The following is a 23,240-nucleotide window of genomic DNA, read 5'->3' on the forward strand; positions in this document are numbered from 1 at the left end:
AATACACACCCACTGACTGATACGGCATAAATGGCAGTTCCATAAAAATCCCAGAATATGTCATAAATAATAGCATGCCAATGGGGCCTATAAAGACTATTTATCAGTGAAAATGTTTAAATTTAATTAAAATAATGTGTTGGATTTTAAAAGACTGGGACATTTGCTTGTTTGTAGACAAGGAGTTACTTTGATTATTTACTAAATGTTTCCGTGGAGGTGTTGGGGATGAGCACTAAGGTACAGACCACATGATGTAATCTTACAACTACAAGACTTCAGGTAAACCACGAGGCAGAGAACTGCAGACAATCACGGCCTACTCCTTCAGCCTCAATAAATCCACTGCTAATTAGATTACAGCAAGCCAGCCAGTCTAGACAGGTGCTCTATACCAGTGAATCTCAACTGGTGGGTCGTGACCCACTAGTGGGTCTCGGACCCGTTTTTAATAGGTCCCGGGCCATTGCATGGGAAAATAAAAATTAAAGATAAAAAAATAAAAAATAAAATCACAAAAAAATTCATCCTGTGATTTTATTTTGAAGGGACTTTTTTAATGCAGCGGAGTGTCTGTCCATGTTTTCAGCAGATAATTAAACATCCTGAATATAAAATATAAAATTCAGCTTATGAACTTGATTTTGAATAAATTTGAAAAGTTGAGAATGTTCCTCGATTTGGGTCGCGGCTTGTCATTAAGGGGTGATGGTGGGTCCCAGAGCCAGACCAATTGAGAACCACTGCTCTATACAGTCCCACTTGCACAACAGCATCAACTACTACTGGGTTGTTGTCTCAAAGCAGAGCACATTCTGGAATCCTGCATACGAGACAATGAGTTTATTCATTCCACAGCAATCTCTGAGGGAATATGGCTTTGAATAGTTTGATGGGTTAACCTGATGACGCAGGTTGTCAGTTCTATGCAGCGGTGCAATAATTATCAGTGTGACTTAATACTGGACAAAAAGCACGGCGACTAAAGCCATCATCCCTCTTTCCCTAGAGCCGTGTTAAGGAGAAGACAATGTTGCCAAAAGGAAGGAAGTGAAATAAGGTGGTAAGGATGTGGATGCTGATTTCAGTCTTCCTTAGCCTTGTTTCCTGCCATCTGGGTTCCTTGACTATTGTTTCAGTACCACATATCCTGCGGCTACAGCTGGCCCCTCACAGTACAGAGCGGGTGCAGAGATGGATGGACAGAGAAAGACGGTGAGGGAAAAGTGAAGAAAACAAGTAGACACACAGCATGATTCGGATACCAGGGACGGGCAGAGACAAAAGAGGAGAAAACGGAGACTGGATTTAAGTGTTGTAAACACTTACTCTGTGAAGGGTCACTGTGTGCTGTTCCCATATGACCGTTTCCTCCATCGCTGCACTCTGCAAAGCAAAAAACAGGAGAAAAATATTGTCTTGGGGTACATATATATATCATAATGTAAATTACTCATTTTAAGCAGTAGTGAGTGGTAGTGTATTGGACTCATGCCGGTGTCCCCACTCTGAAAATGAGGGTTGTCTCGCCCACCTGAGATGGCAATACCAAACCCAAATCTTGCAGCACTATGGTACAGACCACATTGGGTTACACTGAAGGGTCTAATGCGACTTTAATGTACATGGGAGGAAGAGACCCTCTATGCCAGGGGTCTTTAACTAAAATGTGAAAAGGTACAGTTAAGAGACAATTTCTAGAAACAAATCAAATGAATTCAGTACAATTTTAAAACTCTTGACAATATTTCTTGTCACGTATCAAAGAACACTATAAATAAATAATAATTGAAACACTTTAATTCAATTGAACAGTTTAAAAGAATGTATATACACTATAGTTTTTCCTGCCAGGATGTTAAACCTGGTCGTGAATGCATCAGGGCCGTTCTCCTCCTCATGTGGAGGAGCTCATTGCGCTTCATGATGACGTTTCAATGGGTTCTGAGCATATGAGACGCTGGCTTAGCGCTGCAGTTGGAAGTATAAATATAAACAAGTCTGTTCATTGAGGATTAAATGCTCTACTTTCGCTTTCCATTTGTTCCTCATTTTTCTCACCTGTCTCGCTTTCTCCGTCTCACTAGTCTTTTTCTCTAACGTCGCTACTTTTTCTTCCTACCGCCTTTTTATTTGTAATTTGCCGCTACCTCTTTCACCTGTCCGCAGTATGGAGATAATATCATTGTCCTGCCTGGAATGCAAAGACTTGATTGGTCGAGTAGTATCACGGGGGATGGTTTAACTCAAATGCAATTGGTCTGTGCTTTAAGCCACTACCGTGAAGACAAGTAAAGCTGCGCCGCACGTTTAGATCACAACAGTCTTTCCTTAGCATTTGGTCCGGGTCCGGATGGGACGGCTTCAGAGTCCGCATCCGGACCGCGGTCCGCCAGTTAGTGGCCTCTGCCCTATGCAGCCCAACACAGAACCAACGTCAGATACTGCCTCAACAATGATCAGGGTTAACTCTAAAGCACCGAATAAACGGAGGCATATTAACCAGACTTTCCTATAAAACCACTCAAAATGTCAATGACTCATAACAATCTGCAGAGATAACATGGTTTTTATGTATTGCTTTCTTGCGCAACTAAGCCCCAAAAGTCAACATGTGAAAAGATTCTGAATGACAGCAGCATGAGTAAACAGCCAGCAGACACTGGCTGAGGTACTCATCTCAGAGAGAACATTAGCATATTATTACATGACTGTGTCACTTGAGAAAGCTGAAATAAGGAAGATATTTAGCCGCTCCTCTGACTGGCCACACTGGATTAAACTGACGCTAGGGATGCATCTATTGCTTCTATTCATTCTCTGATCACATCACACAGGTTTCTCTTGATGCATGATTCATCTTTAGGGATGGGCTTTTTTGTTACATTTACTCAACAGGATGCATGGCAAATGCAAGAAGAGTCCAAATACAAAACTAAAGAATGTGATAAATGTTACTTCTATTAGATCAAATAGATCTAATAATGGGGATAGGGGGGTTTATGTTCCCAGCTTTTAATTACAGTTTTGTTCACTTCCCTCTGGCTTATAAAGCAGCCCTGCTGTCCTCCCTGCGGGGAGTAATGGCACAGCTGTCTGTGGCAGAGTGCTGAGCACAGTCCAACGGGGCAGGGGAAGGGAAAAGACAAAACACCAGCACACGTGGCAGGGTGCTCATTTACTACAACTTCTATTATCAGCTTGGTTTGAATAACGCACCATGTCATCTGCCCACTCTACACCCTACCATTGGGATAATTCCACTGCCTCACCCCTTAATCATCAACTAATCCCCAAACCATCTCCCCAGTCCTCATTATCATAGCCGTCATCACCTTCCCATAACCCTAACTACCAAGTTGACAGCGGGTTCTCACTGATGTGGATGAGTGTGTCTGGGGTCTCACACATCATATTGTAGGTTTGCTGGGAAAAGGACACAAATTAACTCAAAGAAGGAGATGCTGATTTCCTCAGTGCTTTATAGGAATATTACTTGATTGTTTTACCATTTTAAACACTTTGTGCGCAAAATCTTACTGGTTCCTGTTTTTTAAAAGTGATCTGTTTATTCTTTATCTTAAAATGCTTTTGGCAGTTTGGACTGCAATTAGAACTTGTCTTTTAATATTTTATCACAATCTAGAGAAACAAATTGATTGATTTGTCCGAAAATATATAACAGGAACTACCATAAATGATTTATTGTGCATATCCAGATTGAATTTAAGAGTAATTGAAGCTCGTTAACGTGTTCCCAATGACCATGGTTTACACAAGTTTGGGTGTGTGTTTTATAGTGCGAGAATTCATTTTAGCGATACATTGTTATTGGTTGGTTACCGGTTCTTATGGTTAGCTAGCCACTATGGTCAATAAAATGCAATTACTTGCTTTAGCATTTGAGGAGGAGGGTGTTCGTAAACAGCCAAGGTGCCGTTTATGGGTGCATGAAAGATCTACTGATCTGTTCCCAGATGGACTCTTGTACATACACTGTGGGTAACATCTAAGGATGAGGCTTTGGATGTAGGAAGAGTAAGTTGTCAGGCGTTTGACTTCTACGAGGATAAGTGCAAGTCAAGAATCCCATAAATCTAAGCACACATTTGTGATGGATCACTTCGCAACAAACAGTTGCGGGAAAAAATAGTTACAGGTTTGACAGCATGGTGACATATTTGCTGAAACGAACCAAACTGTTCGGTGCTTGTGCTCTTCCATTGACTCTGCTCACTCAGTTTGGCCTGAAACTCAAATACTTAACCCTTTGACCCTAATTTCCATCGCAGCGGTGTGTGGATGTTATTTATGTCCATAATTGGTTCAAAAGGGCTTTGGTGTTCCCCCCTCTCTCTGCGTCCCCCTCAGTTGTCTGTCCCTATGAGTCACACAGTTATGCCACCATTGTGCGAGGGGACATGACCCATTTTACCACGGCTCCCCGACATTCCCAACACATCCATTCCTCTAAAGTGTTTTGTGAAATATTCATCCATCCGTTCATCTAAGATTACAGGCGGACATATGGGGGAGGAGGGGGTTATACCATGAGAAAAAAGACTGTTGGGGTCATGTGACCAGGCAGGCGGCCTTGTCCTTGAACTGTGTATTGCACTGATAGGTAGGGAAATGGAGGAGGAAAAGAGCGAGGCTGAGGGCGGATTATAAAACTTATTCTATATAGAGTAGCAATGAACATCAATCTGACAGAGGATGGCATCTTCAATGACATGTCCCCTTTTATCCTCTGCTCCCATGTCTCTTTACTGTACCTCAAACAACAAACATGAATCCCAACCGTTTAAAGAAAATCCTTATTTAAGCGAATACAATAACAAAGTTGTAAATCTTTTTAACCAAATTGAAAAAACACTGAGGAATCATTAAATTCCTACACGCCCAAAACCCCCTACACACTGACCATAAGGCTATCTTCGGGAGGACTTCCAGCAAGTGCATAGACATGCTTGTTCCAGTAGGTGGTCATAGATCAGGGGGATGAGTAAAGAAAAACAAGAGACCTAAAGAGGAATAGGATTGCACAAGTTAATATCAATTTTACGTTTTAGAAATATCAAGAGTGATTTTTGGATTAAATATACTGCGTATTGTAGTCACACTTCCCATCACATTAAAAAAGGACTAAACCAAATTTAAATTGCTTTCCAATGCTGCCTCTTAAAGTTGATTAATCAAATCATCCTTTGGTGAACCCTGTGTCGACTGGCAGCCCACTGCAATGTGTTGAGCCATGATGAACTTTTGCACTTTACAATTAACTCAAACACAATGGCTGAATAGATATGAATGGGGATAAAACGGTAAAAATTAGCCATTGAAAAAAAGATCGGTTCTTTGTTTGAAATCAGGTTTGGTGGGTTCCTCCCTGCAGTGATCAAGCTCATGGGCAGTGACGAGGCCCGGGTGAGAGGTGCTGTTCAGCTCACCACCAGAAGCCGGGAGCAACCTTAGACCCAGAGACTAAAGCCGGTCACGATGCATGGCCATGTCAGAGAACGCACCTGGTGTTAATGTAGTCAAGATGATCACGGATACTCATGCAAATTCATTTTTGGGTTGCAAGTAAGAGTTTTGGCTCAGTGTTATGTAAACTGTTAAAGCTATACGGTTAAGGGGAGAAAACATGTCTGTGTCTTAGGCTGCTTAGAGGTTTACTTCACTGGGGCTAAGGCTCAGTCTCAGATAAGATTATTACAGTAATTAATCACTGCAATGTGAAGTGGCGATTAACCGGCTGGCTGATTGAGTGTGAGGTGTACGCGGGGTAGAAAGCAGACAGCAACAGGCTCAAGTACTGCATCAGCTCCAGCTGGGCTTTACGGAGACGGGAGACAAAATTGGAACCAACCTGTTTATTGTTATGAATTTCTTTTAGCTGACATTCACCTATTTTTTTTATTTATTCAATGCAGAAATACATCAGTTTTAGACACCTCACTAACTCAAGAATAGCCCAAAATGACAATTACTGACAGAAAACCAGTTTTCGGAACAAAGATTAAAACATGTTTTAAAAAATGAAACATTTGTTTTGAAAAAACGGTAATTACATCAATGAGAACTAGGCAGCCATGATGCGAATAGTGGGTCAATCCTATCCCTGAGAAGACATGTTGCCCAGTCAAGCGGTGTCTTCATAGTAAATTGCTAATTAGTTTGTGAAATACATTGCAGAAAAGTTAATGAACAGCGAACCCAACATTTTACAACTAATGCAACTCTAAAGAAAAAAGAAAAGCTACATCACTCATGATTATGACGCGTTTTCGCCAGCTATACCTTGACGGGAATGTAGCAAATTGAAAACGCCACTGATTCAATCTGCTGTGATGCAATGCTGGAAAAGTAAATAAACAACGTAGCCATATTTTCCTCCCCTGTGGCCAGTAATCAGTTGGGCCCGAGACAAAAATACAATTTACCAAAACAGACAGCTAATTGAACTGTGATGAGAAGGACAAAGGCCAATGATGTATCATCCGTCATCAACAAAACAGATGGAAAAGCTGTGGAGATGGTAATTTGGTTATCTCGTGAATTTTTCTACTGGACCATTTAACATCAAACAAAAGCAAAGATCATAGGGCCATAACAAACATGAACTAATTTATCTGGAGAAAAGTAAAAATAAATACAATTCTAACAAAAACGCCAGGAACAAAGAACACGGTTTATCTCTGAAGTCGCAGAGTTGTGAGAAACAATGGCGTGCTTGATGTAGCACAAACTGACGGCAGCCTAGTGTATTTATACATCCATATTAGTCAGGCTTGAGCTCTGGCCAGCAGGGCCCAGGGGTTGGAAACAAAGAGCAGCCACCAAACATGTGTATTCGTCTGTACAAGCACACACCACCACCAACACCACCACCAACCCCCCCCAACCATGACCTAAGACTAAAGGGCCTCTTTGTTCAAGCTGGAGCCAGCCTGGCTTGGCCCTGCCAGGCCCACTATCAGAGTCTGGTACAGAATATATAACAACTCACTCATGCTCTTCAAACGGCACGGACTAATTCAGTTCTTTGGGCCACAGCATACTGATGAACAGACAGGAACAATTTGTGGAGAAACAGACAATAATAACCTGCTGCAAAAAGCTATGATAAATAGGGCCAAGTCTTCGCACATGCCTTTCATTAATGGCACAGAGAGAGTACACACATTGCCAACACCTTACAGAAGAAAATTCTGCTCTGGAAAGTTTGCAAAAAAAATGCACCCAGCCATAACATGTGGACCCAAGTCACATGGCGCTCAGGAAAAAGCACAGAGAAGCCAGAGAAGACTGACCCATCACTACACCGCCCACCTTTTATTTTGCTCATTCAATAGAATTAACTTTTCCAAATTAAAAAGGAAAAAAAACACTAGGTTTCATCCTTTCAAGATTAATGTCATGAGCACAGAGGAGATTCAGAATAAGCATAATGTGAGCTCTTTTTTGGTGCTTTACCAATGAAAAAAAAGTATCCTTCGCCAATTACTCACCACCTCCATCCATCTAACCTCCCTTCATCTGAGTCAAAGTAGTACTTCACTAAGTAGCAAGAAAAAAATCACTTTGACAAAAACAGACATGAATAAATATAGGAGTGCACAAGAACTGATATTTATGTCAGTTTGAATGACAATTCAATTTGTGAGCTAAAATACTGAGCAATGGTGGTCTGCAAATGTCTCAAGGACGACAAGTATGAGGTAAAATCCCGACAAAAGCTTTGGGTCAGTGTGCCTGCTCGTCTCTGATAGCCAGGGGCAGGATGTAAGAAATAGCAGCCACATGACCCACAGGAAAATACTCACTTCCTGTTTGCAGGAAATCGCTTCAGCTTCCAGAGAATAGAAGCCCTGTGCACATTATTGAAAATTCTGCCGAGCATATTCACCTTATTTTACCACTGGCAATCTAAAGAAAGTCTTACTCCAGATTTAGAGGACAAGTGTCGGTTTAATCTCACTGCCATGTTATTCAAAGACACAAAAGGTCAAACTGTTTAGTGCTCAACTAATACCAGTACCAGTAATACTAGTACCAGCAGCTATCTGGCAGTGAGGCGCTTGAATCCATGGTTACCTCATCTTCTCTCTTACCCAAACCCAAAGAAAAGAGTTGGACAGCAGCACACTGAAAAAACACATAATTAGAGACACACGCACAAGCCCTTCCTGGAGGGCAAGCACTCAACAGAAAACGGATGCAAATGCAACAAAGCCTCTAATGTAAGCTTTTACATTCTGTCCTTCAGGATTACTCTACTATCCTGTGAAGTGCACATGACACAACAAACCCAATCAAATATCCAATGTCACGTTCAGCGTGTAACGTATGAATCCGGCAGTAGTTGTTTTTAGGGCGGTTGTATCGCTGTGATGGCAGGAGAGGGCTGCAAGTGTGTGTGCAAACATATGGGTGTACAGAGGAGGGAGGGTAGCCAATAGGCAGATGAGGATGATGATGATCATGATGCAAAGCCTCGGTCAGCAATGATGTACTGTTGTGCTGACATGCTTAAACATGTTTGAGTTAATTAGTCTCAAAACAGCAGCTGCACTTGCCATACAGCTCCCACAAAAAACACTACTTCACGAAGACTCAACATATTCATTATGCACACACCACTGAAAACTGTCACAGTAACTGCTAGAATAGTGAGGGTAGGAATAAAATACAAAACCTATAATCCAGGCTTTTGGATTAAAAAACCTTAATCTGAGCCATGCTTCGCTCTGAAGTCTACTGCTGCTGTCTCCTGACAAAGTGAAATGGATAGACAGACAATAGCAGGATGTAGAACCGGTTTCTTATAGCACAGCTCTTACACGCGCCTCCATTCTACTGGCCAATATGGCTGTCTATGTTTGAAAGAAGTTATAATAAAGGTGGAATCTGGGCAAAATTTGTCATTGAAAACTTGGGTATTTTCTTGCTTAAACCCCCACCTGTCACGCTTGTGGGGTGTCCAGGGTGAAAGCAACCAGTAACCTCTGTGGTGCAGCGCTCCAGGAGTCCATGTGATGCAAATACTGGATGAGATTTAAAGAGTCAGTTTGCAGGGAAGTTAACGCCAATGCATCCGAAAGGGTTCCATCTATCAAATGATCCAAACATTGGAGGTATTACTGATCCAAATCCATTCTATATACAGATTTTAAGAAAATGTTAAATAGCACTGGTATCGGTTTTGCATCCGTTTACATCTACGAGCTCGGTGTGGGGTATTCCAGGCGATCCCAGGCCAGTGTGGACATGTAATCCCTCCAACTAGTCCTGGCTCTTCCCCTGGGGCCTCTTCCCAGCTGGCCGTGCCTGGAACACCGGCCGCCATCCTTACCAGATCCCCGAACCACCTCAATTGGCTCCTTTTCAAGCAACCTCCTGAGGAAACCCATTTTGGCCGCTTGTACTCAGGACCAGTTCTTTTGGCCATGACACATCTTTCATGACCGTAGGTGAGGGTGGGAACAAAGATTGACCGGTAGATTGAGAGCTTTACCTTACAGCTTATCTCTCTATTTGTAACAATGGAGAACTTAAGCAAATATAATACAGCCCCTGCTGCTCCTATTCTTCAGCCAAACTCACACTCCATCTCCCCTCACTCCTGAACAAAACCCAGAGGTACTTGAACATTCTCACTTGGGGAAAAGACTAGGATTGCAAAATTCTGTGAATATTCAAAGTTGGAAACTTTCAACGGGAATTAACTGGAAATTCTGGGGAAAATTTAACTGTATTTACCTTGTCATAAGCAGACATGCATGCAAACATTTCTAATTCAACTTTTAAAAAATACACTTGATATTTTGTGAGTAAACTTTATTCTTTCATCAAAAAACTAAAACTTTTTTTTTGTACCATTACATTTCTCTAAAGGTTTTCTTCCTGGACCTCATCAACGTCCTCCATACTGTTCACTTCCTCAACATCTGCCTCCCAAACAGTGACCAGTTGCGCTCAGACACTCTAAAAGCCTGCAGTACTCTCGGGGTACATTTGTGGTCAGTTCGCGTGTATCGCGTATTCACGCCCGCAGCGACTGAAAGGGGGCGTGGCTTATCACCCTGAAACAGATCAACTTTTTGCCATTGTTTTTCCCTGGCATCACTCTGTACTTGTCATAGCGACTCTGTACTTGTTGTGGAAGTTCTACTCACGTTGGATCAAACAGTCGTGTTTTTGTTCTAACTAGCATCCGTAGGCACAGACAGCTCGGTGAATTTCACTGACTTGTACAAGAACTGCGTCTGGATGACTGCAGCTTCCAGCGGTAACTAGTGCTAGCCTTCAGCCTGTTTGATAGCTTGTTGGCCCCTTTGTAACCCTAGTAAGGACACATTCTCTAACCGGAGAAGACATCGGTTTCCTGCTAAGAACCAAAGCCTCATCCCAATCGATTCACTCTCCATTGAGAGTTGGCATCCTCTGTCTGTGACCTCCATTAGGTACACATCATCTGCAAAAAGTAACAATGAGATCTCCAGGATCTGCACTGTAAACCCTGCTCCCCCCGACAATGCCTTGATATCCTGTCCACGAATACTACACACAGGATTGGTGACAATGCACAGCCCGGCGAAGGCCACCCCCCTACCTGAAACAACTTCCTGCCAAGCGCCCTAACACAGCTTTCGCTTTGGGTGTACAGGGATCGGAGAACCCCAAGAAGGTACCACCTCACAAATGATCTCTCGGGGGACCCGGTCATACCAATACTCCAGATCCACAAAACACATGTAAACCAGATGAGTATACTCCCAGGCCTCCTCAATGACCCTTGCAAGAGTAAAGAGCTGGTCCGTTGTTCAATCCGTGGATCGACTATTAGGCCGAACCCTCCTTCCCAGTCAATCACAAGATCAATTATCTAAATGTACTTTGAGTGTTATGCTTGCCTGCACATGCCACCAGGCCAGATAGCAGTTGGTGTGGTTGAGCTCTGATGACCTTGCTGCTGGGTGAGCTGCCCACAAGATGCTAGCCCTGCACATGCCACCAGGCCATGTGCAGGCGTTCATTATTTCTACTGATCTCAGAGCAGCTTCACAGAACTGATGTTCAGCGGACGTTTCTCTGTTCCCTGGTATGCGCTGACCCGGACACACAGCAAGGCTAGCATCTTCTGGGCAGCTCACCCAGCAGCAAGGTCATCAGAGCTCAACCACACCAACTGCTATCTGCCTGCAGAGACAGGTGCTATCGAGGTCACAGACTGGGGATTTCTGACTTCCAAAAAAATCATTTTTCCAGTTTTGGATTCCCCACAAACGTCAAAGTTTCAAGTAGCGTTTCTCGGGATTCGATGGCCAGAGCTGTGTGTATTGAAAAGCTGGGAGAAGTTTTTCTTTCTTTTGGGGTCTGCTGAGGGTGAAGCCTCCCAGGCAGGATGTGACACTCAATTACATGGAACCTAACAAATTAATTTGCTCCACTTAGTGATTTTTTTGTAGTAACACTTTTACACACACACCCACACACCTGTTTTTGTGTTTGTGGAAACAAAACAAACAATGAGAAGGATAACCAGATCCAGCACTGGAACTGTCAGCCAATCAATGCACACACAACAATCAGTTCTCACACACACACACACACACACACACACACACACACACACACACACACACACACACACACACACACACACACACACACGAAAGGAATGTGCTGATAAGACAAAGCCCAGCTCTCTCACTCTGCAGGTTTCTTATTCCCAACAGTTCCCCTCATATTTTCCTTCACCTCATAATCTGGATTTATTTTGTCTCCATTTCCCTTTCAATCTTCCACCTTTGTTTGTCTGAGACAGAGAACACTTGATTATGGGGATTAAATGTGATAATATGTTACTATTTAATATCAGACAACCAAAATAAACTAGTAACGGTGAATGCAGAATTCATAGTGTGGCTGTTAATTAGTGATTGCTGGCATATGGCTGATACATTGTCTTTTACACTGATTTAAACTAAGAAAACTAACTGACTAATTGAATAACACAGAATAGTGTTAAGTGACTTTTGACACCTCCCCAGGACGGTCTATTGGCCTGTAGTCCATTACAGTACTGTACAAAATCTACACAGCACAAATGTGACATCCTCTGAACCAAGATCCTCACATCTGTACAAAAAAAGGAAGACACAACTATGGCTGTAACGATAATTCCTATATTTTCATATACTGCATTATAGTCAATATATTGCTCACCACGACCACCCTAGACACACAGTGTTGCAAAGGATGATGTTCTGGAGGTTAGTAAACTATGCTTTCCACCTTGTACTACGGCTGTTTCGGACACTCAGTAGACAGGACACACACATAAGTAAACACAAACATGTTAAACAGAGGGGGATGTAGCAAGGAGTCCTAACTGCCACAAGAACACATGATTATCCCAGTGAGAGCAGCACTTTAGTGGAATATAAAAACATAAACTGGAAGCAGACGGTTGGAATATTTGACACAGAACATTTCCACTTTCAAATTGCATAACATCTCTCAGACTATGCAACTCTGAACCACGACTCAAAGTGTGCATGATCACATGGTGCCATAAAACACGAGGCCAGGCCCACTCAATGACATTCCCAGGCCTTCTGAGGACTTTGCCACAATAGGCATGTTGTGGGGCAGAATCTGTGGTGAATTAATGAGTTACTGTTGGAGCGGCCATTTTCCCAGCAACTCGCTCTCTAACTGGCAACATAATTACCATTCCCCCAGGAGATGAGAGACAGGGAGGGGGTGCATGCATTCTTTGACTGAGGCACCAGCACAGACAAATAATAAACAAATGACTCTTAAGAAAAAAGCACCCCTATTAGAGAGTACACACCCCCAAATATACCCAATGAACTAATTACAATGAGCAAAGAAATATCTAATGAGGCCTTGTTATTTAGGAGCATACATATTGTGAGGGAAAAAAATCACGCTATTTTCAGAAGGCTGGAAACTGAAGGACAGCGAAGTGCGGGGAACACATCCACATCCTTTCCACTATCTGATAGCAAGTCAGAATGCTGTTTGTTATCATTAACAGGAATGGGGCCATACAATAGCGAATGTGCCGCACAGCTCAAAACAGCAGAGTAACCCTGGATTTTCGTACAGTTAAACCATTACTACATGCTCTTCTTATACAAAATAACATTTATGTTTTTACCGACACAGCAAAGCTCTGCAACCACACAAAATCTGAACTCACCTTTGAAATGGTCAGGAATGTAACCCTCCAGCTGACACATATTCTATTTGTTACAAATAAATTGAATAAATAAAACCATATAAATAAGGCATAATGGAAGTCTCTTTGAGAAGCAAACGCCCTTGACAGAAGTCCGACCTCTGAGTAATTTTAACACAGCTACTGATATTAAGCAGCAGACTATGTCTCCCACAGGGTGCTGACTGTTTCCCAGAAGAAAAAAAAACTGCTGTTCTTACAAACACTGCAAAAGATTAGCAAATGAGCACACATCTGTGTGTGTGTGTGTGTGTGTAGGCATGTAGGGAAACAAGCCTTGGGATGAATCTGTTCTAGCCTCTTTCCGTCTTCCCTGACCAGCTGAGCCACGGCTGCCACATGCACCCTCTCTTGTCCCTTCTTGCTCGCTCTCTCACTCTCCTCCACGTAACCGCTTCTCTCTCTCTCACACACGCACACGCACACACACACACACACACACAAATCCCCTATGCCTGCCCTGCAAATGATAAATCCCTCCAGAGAAGAGACCTGCCTTTTCAGAAAGGATGGGTTGGCTAGCCAAAGGTGGTGTAACATTTCACTCCAGCAGCCCCTTGAATCTTGAAACAGAAGACTGGGCACAACGTATAATACAGGGCTGGTGGTAGGCTGGTCTTCCTAAGAGATCCTTTTGATAATATTTAGACTTTGCCAGGTCGGTATCAGAAATAAGCCACTCCACCCAACAGAAACGGGTGTCATGGGCTTCCCGGGCACAGCGGTGCTGGGTCGTTCCAAGTGTTTTTGGGTGACTAGCCGGATGCACACTATATCTGGAAGTTCAGTGAAGATATATACAAGCAGGACATTAAAATGACACAAAACGCTGTGCTTTACCAAGCGCTATAATGCCATGATTACAGGAGAGAGAGGCGGCCTTTTTAAGATCTGCCATGTGATTCAGATTATAGCCCGTGCATCTCTCCCTCCCACTCCTTCCTTTTTGCCCCTCCAATAACCCCTTCTCACATCACCTCCTCCCTCAGAAGACATTTTCTGCTATGCTTCTTTTCTGCTGTATCTGTCCTGGATTTCGCTGCAGGGATGAAAGGATAAGCAGGTCAGATGTCTTTTATAACTGCCACACTCCAGTCTCCTGGCATAGAAACAAGACTAACTGCTGCTTTCTCTCAAGGTTCGTATCCAGACTCACAGGAGGGGATACTTCAACAACAAGTAGCTCATTAAGATCAAAGCAGTCCAATGATTTCTTCCAATGATTTCTCTTTTTCAAAATTGGTCCACAATGATTCAGATCATCTTGAGATAATCATATTGATATGAAGCTTACTCTGCATGTGTAGTAGAAGCTGTAACGTTTATTTTTGACAAAGTAAATTACAATAACCAAATGGGTTACAACAAACTAAAAGATAAATATCCGAGCAACCGACCCCTCGATGATAAGATCGCCTGACAGACTCCTTGTCTTATCCACAGAGACAGCCCACACCCGTTGACTTACTTAAGAATCATTGCTATATTAAAAGAATGGCCAGTTAGTGTCAGCAGGGTTGAGTTAGCCGAGCCCTCCTCATACGGTCGCACAGTAGTTGCAGTCTACAGTGAGCCCAACTTTATTGGCCATCCTTTACCAGGTGCTGTTCTCAAAATGACCTTGAATGGGGCCAAGAGTGTTCCATGAAATTTAAGCTCAATAACACTTTCTTATATTGCCCACTGCACAAAAAATCATCATGGAAGAGGAATTTAAAAGATATTAATTTTACATTTAGTGTGTTAAAGTGTAGGTATTTCTAGGGAGTGTATCAACAGAAGATTGGGAAAATGATCCATGGGTCACATCGCCCCACGATTCACTGATAAAGATGGGGAGCCGAGGACACGGAACAAAAGCACCACAGAGCCTCTATTCCTCCTCTAGCACTTGGCCCTCTAATTACATGTCCCTCCTTCACTGATGAATGGGAGTGTGTAATGATCAAAGCCAACTAGAAGCGGCTCGTGGACACTGTAACTAATTAATACAACCTCCTTCATTCAAAAGCGTTTTCCATTTGTTGCAGTCTGTCTTCTCAAAACTTGTTAACGCTAGAGGGAATGCTGATAAATAAAGCAGTCACAAGTTAAAATTTTAATGAAAGTACCAAATGGTAGAGATGTCACGTCTATCCATTTGGATTACCGGTCAGTTGAAATGAAAATTAAATTAAATCCAAACACTTAGTTATTTGTTACTCCACTGCTGAGGTGTCAGCAAAATAGGGTTGTACAATTAATCAAATAAGAATTTTAATTTCATTTTTGATTTGAATGATTATGAAAACAAACCAAGCCAAAGCATTGAGAAAGATAACCAGAACCAGCACTGGGAGGGGAAATCTCCCTGAACCAAACAGAGCTTCGCCGGCTCATTTCCTCCATGGTGGTGCCCAGGACCGGCTGTAGTGGTGCCTGATATGACCCGGGGTAAAGGTGGCGGCGGTGCTTCACAGAACCTCTCACCCAAACCTTGCCAATGTCTGATCTCAGTGCAGCAATGTAGGCCACCATCCGGACCAGTCTTAAAACACAGAAGCCATCTCCCTTTTCATGGTGTGACTGTTTTTATTTTATACATCTCTACGACTATTTGTTTATCATTAAAATATGTACTACAGCAGAAAAATGTTTACAACTGCACCTCATTAATTCACAAATTGTAACCCACAAGAAGTTATTTCCAGAGGTCTGGATATCAACCATAATATGCACAACTATGACTTGTGCCATGAACAAGCAGGTCCAAAGCACAGCCTGTATATTCCTCCCTCCTTGGTGCCAGGGCAGGAAGTCTCACACCACTCAGACCCATCTTTCCTTTTCAGACTTCCTTACACATCCTCCTCTAAACAGCAATTAACATTAACTGTTGTTTTATAGCGTCGGCCCGCCATGACATGAAAATTAAGGCAGCTTTAAGGTACTTAGGTTTGGTTACACAGTGCCATCTCTGTGGTAAAATGTGTTGCAACTGAGTGAATGCTAAATTCTTACTCATAACGGCTCAATATAAGCAATACTGACCTCTGAGACATGCAGTCACCATACCTCGTTGATACTGTTTCTAAAAAAACAGCCCCGCCACATTTTATTACGGTTAATCATTAACTGTGTTTTTAAGTGATATGTGAGTGCTACAGATGCTATGTCACTTTACCACAACTCGTCATGTGGGAGTTGATATTGGGTCAGTGAGTGACGATTGAAAGCCTAACCCAGTAGAAAGCAGGTTATACTCATTATTTCTGACAATGAATGATGAACCTGTTACTATAATATTTAGCTACAGTAAGGTAGTCTCAGTCAGTAGAGCCACTTTTGAAGCTTAATGAGACTACTGTTTGCACTGTTACCTCATCACTGCAGCGACCCTTGAAAGGAAGTCACTGTTTTGAGTGTTGAAGCTCGACTAGGGTTTTAAGTCTAAACAAGATTTAACAATAATGTAAAAAAAACCTTGAGGACCTTCCTGCGATCATGAATAGAACAATAACCAAATAAGAAGTAAGTATTAAGTAATGATTCCACTGGCAGAAAATATTTTCCAACTCTAATCATACTAGGTAGCTTGGAAGCATACAGTTCATGGTATGATCCTGTTGCCCCAAAGAATGCATTCACAACACTCTAATCCAGTTCTTTTCATTTCAAGCAAACAATGCTCAAAACGTTCAAGCCCTAACATTGGTAATAGATTTTGAGGATAACATGAAATGGTAAGAGGGAAAAATTGGAATTACTACCAAGTAAAACAATGGCTTATTACCAACAGCAAGCATAGTGTAGTTGTAGGTTTTACTAATGTCAAGGTGTGACCAAGGCCAACAGATACAGTACAGCATAACGTCACCAGCTGACATGACGGAGCTGGTTTCGTCTGACTGGAACAACCAACCAAACTTGATTTTCACCACACAGCACATTCCTCACTCGTCAAACAAAAGAAAAAATAGACTAACTTTTGAATACATTATATTTGAAAGTCTAAGTTGTAGATTGACCGTATTAAAAATATATTTATGAAATTTCTCTATTACTTAATTCTATTATTCTCATTTTCTATGTGATTTGTGTATTTATTTAAGTCATTGCAATCGCATAGTGCACGTGTGTAGATGTAGGGGTAGATGTTACATACTGATAAAACAGTTGTGTGTATTTGTATGTTTAAGACTGTTCTGCAGTCAGTCAACACCTCACGTGAAACAGTTTTACTACTTCAGTGGTGAAAGGCACACATATTCATTTAGTTGTTGTTATGAATACACAGCAATACACATAGCGGATACACAAAGCTTAAGGTTGTCAATAATGGGCTTCAGGGACCTCAACTTGTATCTGATAAGTGAGTGAAAGTGTGCCAAAGGATGGTGAATAGATTGAAAGTTATAACTACATAATACAATAATTACATTTATTGTAAGTTAATTTACTTACGGTGAAGTTAAAAGTAGTATGAAAAAAAAAATACTGTTAACAATCCCACTATTGTAACAGGTCACTCTATTATTATTTTAATTAAGGTGTTTACAAAAAAAGGTCGGGACACAAATAATCCTGTTTAAATAACAGATTCAAACTTTATCAAAAAGGTAGCTAATGCTCCACGGTTTCCTGGGATTTCTGGAATGTCAAGTGGATACTTGGCAGAAGTTCTTTCTCAGAAGCTCACTTGGATTAATTAGAGTTCCTGCAACTTTTTAATAATAAACTATTAAAACCAGGACTTCAGATATCAACAGGTAGCATAGCTGAGACCTGACGTGAACACAGCTGGGGGAGACTTTTCAATGCTGGCTAATCAACAGTCCAAGTTAAAGTAACTTAAAAAGTGATTATTTGGGACCTATAACGTACAGTGGAAACAGCATGGCAGGGCTTAATGACGGTGCTAGGTGTAACGTTAGATTTCAGAGTAACCCCTGAGCCAACACACACTCAAATACTACCTCTCTCACTCATACACACACCAACGCGTCCGCGCACACAAACACACACACACCTCTTATAACAAAAGCCTACAAAGTTCAGTATCCCAACTTCAGCGCGGTTGTCTAACGTTACCTTTTAGCCGGTGTTAGCTTTTTCGTCTCTCACACGTTAGCTAACGTTACAAGAGCTAGCGGAGTAACGTTGGAACAAAACACACTAGCTAACACTTGAGCTTTATCCGGCCAGGTTACCCACCTTATTTGAAGGTTTAGAGGACATTTTACACCCTTATTCCGGTGAAAAAGTGGCAGGATGAAAGTTGTTGGTGTCTTTGTTTTGATATTCACTCGGGGTGGAGAGCGGTATTTCCCTTGCAGTTGTTCGCCCAGCTGCCGCCACGCCGGGCTACGGTGTTATTTTATTTTATCCAGGACGACGAGAAACATGTCACGAAAAGCCCTGTGGAAAGTCCAAAGTCCATTATCTTATCTTCTTTGCCTAAAACGTTAGCGTTGGTCCGGTCGGGTATCGAGTCGTGAAAGAAACTCGAGTTAAAAAAGAAAGGGAAATAAAGCCACCTTGCCTTGACGTTTCCTTGCTAACCTCTGGATGAAAAGTTGGGAAGAGAAGGCATCGCTCGGACGGTGTGCAGCAATGGCAGGCTGAGCAAACCTCTCCCTGCTCTCCGCTCTGTGAGCAACGGCCGTGTCGTGTCTGGGCGGAGCGGACCATTACATGCGCGGAGGGGTGGACGACTAGAAAAACGGGAGCACTGTCCATCCATCCCGAAAATTCACCGGTAACCACGATAATGTATCCGTTGTATATAAGCAAGTTCTTATCAATAATAATAATGTGTATTACTTTCCGGTAATTATCTATTTTTATCGCAGCGAAAAAAGTGCCTACCCCTGTAAACCCATGGAATAAACAGTCCGGGATACAATAAGGAGAAGCGACGCCGCTGTCCCTGCTGATGTTGAATGCTCACTTTCACTGTATGGTGATGGCTAACGTTGTGTCGGTTTGAATGTTACACACGTACAACCATAGCAGCCTTTAAAATATCATGTTGGGGGGGAAGAAACACTGTGTTGTAATGGTCATATTCAACTCAAATAGGAAGCCTGTGGTCACAACAAAACAGCAGTGGCTATGTGAGCAGAATTTAAAAAAGGTTGTTTGCCCAAGAAGTGACCTACAGCATTTCTCTTCCTGAGGATTATTAGGGCTGTTTTGGAGATAGAAAAATGAGTCAATAAGTAAACAGAGATTCCGAAAAAATCACAGAAACATTGGCAGTGTTTGGCAGTGTTCCTGGCTTCCTAAACCGGACCCCACCCACAGGATGCAAAAATCTCAGCCTGTATTGTTTCACAATTTACTGTTTTCAGCAAACTATATGTGCAATATTCAAAGTTTTCAGTGTCCATCGTTACAGAAGATATGATCGGTAGAATAACAACACAAGAGACACACCCTTTCTCCTCCAAACAAACTGAGCAATCACATTCCCAAAATCTAGCTCCTCTAATGATTACTTCCTCCGTCTGTGGAGGAGGGCTTTTCGGCAGTGTGGGGGGTTGATTCCCAGCGGACATAATCCTACAAGGCCAAAATACCGCTAGTTGGGAGAAACAGACAGGTCTTGAGGGTTGCAGAGCACAACCCCCAGAAAGGCCGGGTCACAACAAAAAAAACAAAGAGCATCAAGAGCACGCTAACACTTGAGCCATACTTCAGCCAGGGAACTTATTTCTTTTAAGAAGATTTGTAAACACAGTTTTTACCACATGAAGACGGAAAAAACCACATAACAATGTTTAACATGGTCCAAGGATGATACATACTAGTATTGATGCAAGTCGCTCGCTCCTGCTGATGCTCCTCAAACGCCTTTCAGAATCGAACAGTGCAGACAGCAGGATGTTTAACATGATCCTCTCGGGTGTCAACTATCCATGACCCAAAAATGAGCAAATTGGGTCTAAAAAAGCACCAACAAAAACCGTTCCTCTGCTGCCTGCTTTTGGCTCTCGTCCACACCTCTGATGGTACCTCTGATGTTCTAGCAGTGAGGAGCAAGACCTTAGTGACACTCCAATGTGATAAAAGCTATCTTTGACTTCTCTGCTTACATCTCCTCTGTCTGTCTCTCTCTCTTTTTTGCACACGCACAAACGCACAAACTCACACACACAGGCAGAGAGCGAGATACACAGATCCTACGGGGAACAGGACAGCTTCAAAGCTCAGGTGCGCTCATGGAAGAGCAGGCACATGGAAAACAAAGGCGAACATGCAGGCCTAGATTTGGTTGGAGAGCATCGCGAGGTTCACTCGACCCAGCGAAAAAGGCTAATTTAGAGTGAAACCCGACTAATGTAAAGCTGGCTGTTGATGCGCATAGAGACGTTTACATAAGCAAACAAAAAATTACATAACAGCGAATAAAGAAGAATGTGAGAGGTTTGATCATGGGCCATTATTTTGTGAAAGTTCTTAGGCAGATGTTGTTTTCCTAATTTCATCTGTCCTGAATTAGGGGGGTGTGAGACGCTCTCTCGCCCTGTTGACTCAGGGCTGCCCTGCAGCTCCCACAAAGCCTCTTTGTTTCTTCATACTAATAAAAACCTTCTGGAGACCTGCAGTTCTCAATCCATCCTTGCCACATTCGGCAGAAGCAGTTCATATGGAAGAATTGGTAGACATTGTTATTATAACTTTTTGTGTAGATTTTCATTGTGAAAAAAAACATTTTAAAAATCAGGGCTGGTGTTATTCATATTTGTTTGGCAAATATGCTGTATACTTTAATTATACAAAGTTTAATTAATTAAAAAAGTACAAACAGGTTACAGTATTTTTACAAACTTTGATTAATTAAAAAAGTACAAACAGGTTACTGTATTTTTCCTTACCAGCTGTAGGTAGTTATTATTAAAATGTGTGGCTGTTAGTTCTTAGGGAAGGGGATATATCAGACACTTTTTACAAGGATCAATTCATGGGCGGTTTTGATAGTTTAACTAAAAGTGTTTATAATGAGAGGAATACCAAATTTAATCAGACTTAAATTTTGAACCAAATTTTCACCTGGATTTCATTCAGAGAAACCTTCACTTCCAGAGAAGTAATCTGTTCAACACAGGCCTCAAAGGGCTGTGAATTAACCCGATAATGATCAGTATACAAATGTCACAACTCTGCTCAAGAGGCCAACTGTTTCCGACCAGATTAATATCATATGGCAGGATTAGTAGTCATTTCTCAAATTGCTCCCCCATCCATCTTCCTTCCAGGTCAATATTGTTGAGGCTTTTGTGCCGACTAATAAACACAAACCTGGTCATGGTTCAACTTTCACATTATTCATCCATAAAATCAGGGAATTAGTTTCCATCTGAAAAATCCTGATTACAGCGGCAAATCAATATCCATAAAATAAAACCATATATTTCAAACTACAAGGATTTGTAATAATGTTGTATTGAATACAAAATAAAGATTAAATAGGGAGGCTAAAATCAGTCCAACAGTACTTCAAAGTCATAACTTTAAAAACAAACTTCTTTTAAATATTTAGTCATCAGAATCATTTGTCAGAATATACTGAAGTGCTGGTTTTGAAGCACACCTAATTCCACAGGAATTCTCTTTTGATGAAGAAAAAAGCATTTGGTAGTGACTACTTTTAATCCTCTGAAGACATTCGCTCTAAGCGGCGGCCTGGGATCAACCAACACAACACATCGCTCATTTTCCTCTTTCTCTGCCTCTCTTGTTTGTCTTCCCCTCGTCTGAGAGAGATTGCTGAGCCCTTTTTAGCCACAGAAGGGAGACTGTAGTGAACCTGGTTGACTCCGCTCTGCTACTCAGCGCTATCTTAAAGTAGCGTAAAAAGGAATGGCCCACAGAGATAGAGCACTGTAGCAGGTCTACTTCAAATTCACCATTTTCCTACTACTGTGATGACATATAATTTAAGAAAAGAGCGTAAATATTTCCCTTCAACCAACTTGAACACTGAATGGTGAATCTCAAGTTTTTTTGTAAACCTGGTGGGTAAAAAGTACCCCTCACGTCATGCTTTCTATCCACATGACGACACATTGTTTGCTGCAGAATGAGACAGTGAATAAAAAATATCGTAAATCAACACTCCAGGCACACAGCGTAATCTAGTTTGTGTGTGTGTGTGTGTGTGTGTGTTTTTAGCAGTACTTTTTCCCCTCATTGTTATTATAGCAAAGCACAGAGTACAAATAAAGTCAAAAATCATTTTGGCACGGCCCATTCCTACTTGTTTATCAAGATAAATGTATTAGTGCGTCTGTGCTGTGTCAGTACAGATCGTCCCCCAAACTGTCAGATACAACGTGATACAATTTTTGATAATGGTCCACTTTCTTGGACTGATAGAAAATAATTATGATCACGTAATTAAAAAACAAGGAATTCTTAGCTGGAAGGAAAAGGGGAAATCATTGTTGCAGGGATGTGTTAAATAACTTTCACCCAGGCTGCACCTTTGTGTGATTTTTATCACCCAATTACACCAAGGTGCCATTAAGTGACAGGTGGGTGCATGGAAATATTTTGCAAATATGTTTTGGGGATTTCTTTCAACCTTCTGAGTTCCTTTACTTCACATGTAAGCAGCTCTGCAATGTGGGAAAAACAGTGGGAATAAGTTAAGCAGACATGAATTTAAAGGAAAATGTCTCCCTACAGGTTAGGGTTGCACCTCAGACAGTGTAGGACGGTGTGTAATAAAAGCAGTAGTTAAACTGTCTGGCAGTACTTAAAGCCTACATGCACTTATGGCTACATAACAGTGCAAAAACGCTGATGAAACCTTGAAGCATATAGCTTAAATCACCATGAATAATTAATTAAATGTATAGATAAATAAATATAGAGTTTAGTCAGTAAGGAGGACAGGGAGATGATTGGTTATGGTGTTAGCAAATTGAAGATGAAATATAGATTTTTGAGGGGGGGGGGGGAGACTAGCAAGACAAAT

At 41.8% G+C, this 23,240-nt stretch overlaps 1 protein-coding gene across 12 annotated transcripts in view; it reads right to left on the reverse strand.

Moving 5' to 3' along the window:
* Window positions 1-23,240, reverse strand: part of tjp1a (tight junction protein 1a) — a 71,015-nt gene that overhangs the window by 23,652 nt on the left and 24,123 nt on the right. For 9 of the 12 annotated variants that reach the window (XM_037456318.2, XM_037456306.2, XM_037456309.2 and 6 more), the window contains exon 3: window positions 1,330-1,386. In XM_037456318.2, coding sequence (XP_037312215.2) covers window positions 1,330-1,386 — 57 coding nt within the window. Of the gene's footprint in view, window positions 1-1,329; window positions 1,387-13,237; window positions 13,423-18,469; window positions 18,924-23,240 lie in introns of those variants that run through there. The other 3 variants (XM_037456362.2, XM_037456354.2, XM_037456372.2) reach the window with 3 other exon arrangements.

Source organism: Pungitius pungitius, chromosome 4 (assembly GCF_949316345.1).
Source record: "Pungitius pungitius chromosome 4, fPunPun2.1, whole genome shotgun sequence".
In the NCBI taxonomy this organism is placed as follows: domain Eukaryota; kingdom Metazoa; phylum Chordata; class Actinopteri; order Perciformes; family Gasterosteidae; genus Pungitius; species Pungitius pungitius.